The 4,314-nt window shown below is 48.2% G+C and overlaps 1 protein-coding gene across 1 annotated transcript; it reads right to left on the reverse strand.

Moving 5' to 3' along the window:
• Positions 1-226: 226 nt before the first annotated feature.
• On the reverse strand, positions 227-861 carry LOC109786199 (histone H2B.10-like). Its single transcript, XM_020344787.4, has one exon. The coding sequence runs from the start codon at positions 773-775 to the stop codon at positions 353-355; it is 423 nt and encodes a 140-aa protein (XP_020200376.1). The 5' UTR covers positions 776-861; the 3' UTR covers positions 227-352.
• Positions 862-4,314: the final 3,453 nt, after the last annotated feature.

Raw genomic sequence — 4,314 nt, forward strand, 5'->3', positions numbered from 1 at the left:
TTTCAGTACGGCGCCTAAATGATAAACCTGACAACACCTAAGCGGCTGCAAAATCACGAATTAACTGCAGTAATCAACTACAGAGAGGTTAATGAAAATGAGAGGTTGTACCTGCAGACTTACGAACTACAGAACCAGATTCAGACTGCACAAAAACGAGAGCTAGCAAGACGCATAGAAGAACCTTCCAACCGAAACTGAATAAAACAAGCACACGATTGAGCAATAATTCAGACAGCAACCTGACTAATTCTTCAGACCCACAAGCAGCACAATTCTTACAGAGATTGTAACATCGCACTGCTAACTACACACAGAACACCGCCATCAACTCATGATACAAGGATGAAGCCTAAGAAGAGGTGAACTTGGTGACGGCCTTGGTGCCCTCGGAGACGGCGTGCTTGGCGAGCTCGCCGGGGAGGACGAGGCGGACGGAGGTCTGGATCTCCCTCGACGTGATGGTGGGCTTCTTGTTGTAGCGGGCCAGCTTGGCGGACTCGCCGGCGAGCTTCTCGAAGATGTCGTTGATGAAGGAGTTCATGATGGACATGGCCTTGGAGGAGATGCCGATGTCGGGGTGCACCTGCTTGAGCACCTTGAAGATGTAGATCTTGTACGTCTCCACGCTCTTCTTGGCCTTCTTCTTCCCCTTCTTCTCGCCCCCGCCCTCCTTGGACGCCGTCTTCCCGGCCGCGGGCCTCTTCTCCGCCGCGGGCTTCTTCCCCGCCGGGGTCTTCTCCGGCGCCGGCTTCTTCTCCGCCTTGGGTGCCATGGGTGCTTCGACGGCGGTGGAGCTTGGTGCTTGGTTGGAAGGTGTGGGCTGGGGGGACTGCGGATGCTGCGATGTGGAGAGGCGGATGGGGCGGCGGGATTGTTATGTAGAGGAGGACGGAGGAGGAAGGTGGGCTGTGATTGGTGGAGATGCGGATGGCGCGGATCGATGCCTTTGGGTTAGTTTCAGCCGTTCGTCGCTGTGTATGGATGGACGGACCGGATGCGCTTTGACGCGGATCGGTGACGTGGCGGAAACGTTCACTGGCAGGTCGGTCGATGATTTTCTGCAGGAGGGAACGGGTTCGACCAGAGCAGGAAGACGATGCTCAGCTTCTCGCCAGTTTAGTTGCATCAAACTGGACGTGTGAAATCATGCAAGCCGGCATCACACTGAAAAGATTTGGTGGAGTTTCGACATCTACCACCGTACCATGTTGGATTTTGATGCCCATGCTCATCCAAACCCTTTTGTCGTCACGTCCACTTTGGCTTGACCTCATTCACTTCGGCACACCGGTCTTTCGCCCGCCCGCTTTCATGGTAGCACAACGACTGAGAAGCCTACTTCGGCTTCCAAGCAGGCCCTCCGTAAACCATACCCACACTCCTCATCCTCTCACCCACCCACCGAACAATGCACATCAGCACACCTATGGCCGCCGCGATGGCCAAAGAAGTAATCGTCGGCACACGACTCCATGTCCGGGAGCAGCTCCATAAACCAGGTGCCGCTTTGGGTGACGGTTCCCCTGCGAGTGGACTGGGTGCCAATCTCGAAGGAGAAGGTGTGGACGTTTGAGGAGGAGCGAGCGGAGGAGGAAGTTGCCCTCATCGCCGAGGAGGATCATTGTTATTATGCGTCGCCGCCCGCGCATGAGGATCTTGGCCTTGATGAGTACCTCAATTGGTACGCCAAAACACATCTCATTTGTGCCGGATATCCTGCACTTCTACGTGTTGATCCCGTATGAGAAGGAAGAGAAACCACGCTCACGCTCACGTCGGCGACCACGTGCTCAAGATCGGATAGTGACGAAGGTGCTGGTGGCTTCGGAGTCCACCCTACAAGGTCAACGTCTTGATACCTCACCAAGTATTTGTTATGAGTAGTTTAAATTTAGGTTGAACTTATTTAATTTCGTCTGTTTGGTTGTAATGTATCAACCTTTGCTTAAATTATGTATGTTTCACTTCAGTTTTGTCTGTGTTTGTGCGAGGTCCGTTTCAAATGGCCCGAACATTCGGTGTTCACGGCTGTTTGGTCGATGCCCCGCCCATCAATCTTGAACACGTTTAGACGTGTGCGCGGATATTTGATGCCGTCCATTTGATGATCCACGTGGAGCTACCTTAACCCTGTGAGTAAGGGCGCAAACTCACAATTGCTGAAATATTTAAAACAAAAAAAAGTTTAAACATGTAGGATCAGCCAATTTACTAGGAATGTTGTACGATGCCTTTACCTTGTGGTCCTAATCCACAAAAAAGTAAAAGGGAGATAATTTTTATTAAACAAAATATTACTAATATCTGGCCACACAATGAACAACTACTAAGGGCGACTCCAACAGTTTCCCTAAAAAAACTTCCTGTAACAGGTTTTACAAAATTTAGTGGAAGTTCCTTCAGAGCAACTTTTGTTAGATCCCGTAAATTTCTTCCCCTAAATTCCCAATTCACTTATTTTTTTATTAAACATAAATAGAAATGACATATTCATATGTCTAATATCATCATAATAATTCAAGCAATGATACATAGAAGTCACATACTTGATAATAGTTTCAAAAGAAACACTATTTGAAATTTGGTATGGCATTCAAGTCCTAATTTAAACATAATCGATGGTCAAAAACATTGAAAATAAAACATAGTAGTACGAAATTTATTGACCATGAAGCGTCTACAAATGCTCAACTAGATCATGACAGAGCTGTTGAGAACCCGCACGGGCTTCTCATCGATGCATTTTGAGAAATTTCTACAATCGTCGTTCATCCTTGTGTGCCTAAACTGGTGGTACGTAAACTTTGTTCCCCTCATTCTCATAGCGATAGTCAGGCAGTTGTTCTCTCTCATCCTCTATGATCATGTTATGCAATATCATGCATGTGATCATGATGCGCCACAAGTCCTTTTGATGCCAAAAGCGTGAAGGACCATGAACAATGGCAACCAAGCTTGGAGAGTCCCAAATGCCCGCTCAACATCATTTCTACATGCTTCTTGTCTCCTAGGAAAGCAAGTATTCTTATTACTTCCAAGGTTTGATATTGTCTTCACAAAAGCTAACCATGCTGAATATATGTCATCAGCAAGATAGTATCCCATGTTATATTGACGCCCATTGATTTCAAAATTCACTAGAGGTGCCTCTCCAACAGGAAACCTTGAAAATCGATGAGATCTTTGCAGAACATTCAGATCAGTGTTAGATCCTGGCAATCCAAATCCACAGGTTATTTGATGTCACATCTTCTAGAATTATAGTTGCGGCTTTACCCTTTCCTTTGAATTGTCCATGTAACGTCATAGGGCAAAGCTCCCACTTCCAATGCATGCAATTGGTACTTCCAAGCATTCCTGGAAAGCCTCTTGATGCACCCATCTCAAGAAATCTTGTGTCCTCTTTGTTTGGAGCTCGAAGATATTATTCTCCAAATATCTCAATGAAGATAGCACTTTTTTTCATACTGGCAATGCAAGTACTCTCTGCCACTCCAATCCAATCATCACCAGAATCAGCTGCACATCCATATGCAAGCATTCTCTCAGCAATACAAACTTTTTTCAAACTGTTGTGACCTTGTTGACCGTCTGCATTTCTTTTTTGTTGAAAGAACGAGCAGTGTTCTTCGACGGCACGAGCAATGCGCAAGAACAAAGTCATTGACATTCGGAATCTTCTCCTAAGAGTTTTGGCACCATATACTGGATTCTCTCCAATGTAGTCCCTATTCTGACGAAGCACATGATGACGAGCCACCGAACCTCCCTACTTTGGCTTCTTGTTTGCCATCGTATCTGCGTACAAAGCCATCACACGGTCGATTTCTTCATCCTCGTCGGAGGATGAGTCCTCAAAAAAAGATTGAAAAAGAGTGTTCACATACAATGAACAAGAAAAAACTATGATCAAAGACATTGTTGTACGAAAAATTTCAAAAGGTAAAAAATTGGGTCAAGAATATCATTGAATACCTTCGCTACGTCGGATTCTTGAGTGGAGGATTGCAGACATCGACGGAGCAAGGCAGGGGAGGAGGTGGGGTGGCCGAAGCGGGGCCATCACAGAAGGAGCCCGCTCCGCACCGGGGCTGGAGCAGCGCAACGACGGCTTGGTTGCGTGGCGGAGCCCCGGCGAAGCAACAGTGTCAGTGGCGGGGCCGGGGGGGGGGGGGGGGGGGGGGTGGACGGAGCGGCGCGGCAGGAGCACACACCGCACCGGGTCACAGCAACAACGTTGGCGGCGGCGGCGGGGGGGGGGGGGGGGGCTTGCCGCGCTTGGTGGCCTGAAGTCTTGCCCAAACTTCTTCT

The sequence above is a fragment of the Aegilops tauschii genome, chromosome 6, assembly GCF_002575655.3.
Source record: "Aegilops tauschii subsp. strangulata cultivar AL8/78 chromosome 6, Aet v6.0, whole genome shotgun sequence".
NCBI lineage: Eukaryota > Viridiplantae > Streptophyta > Magnoliopsida > Poales > Poaceae > Aegilops > Aegilops tauschii.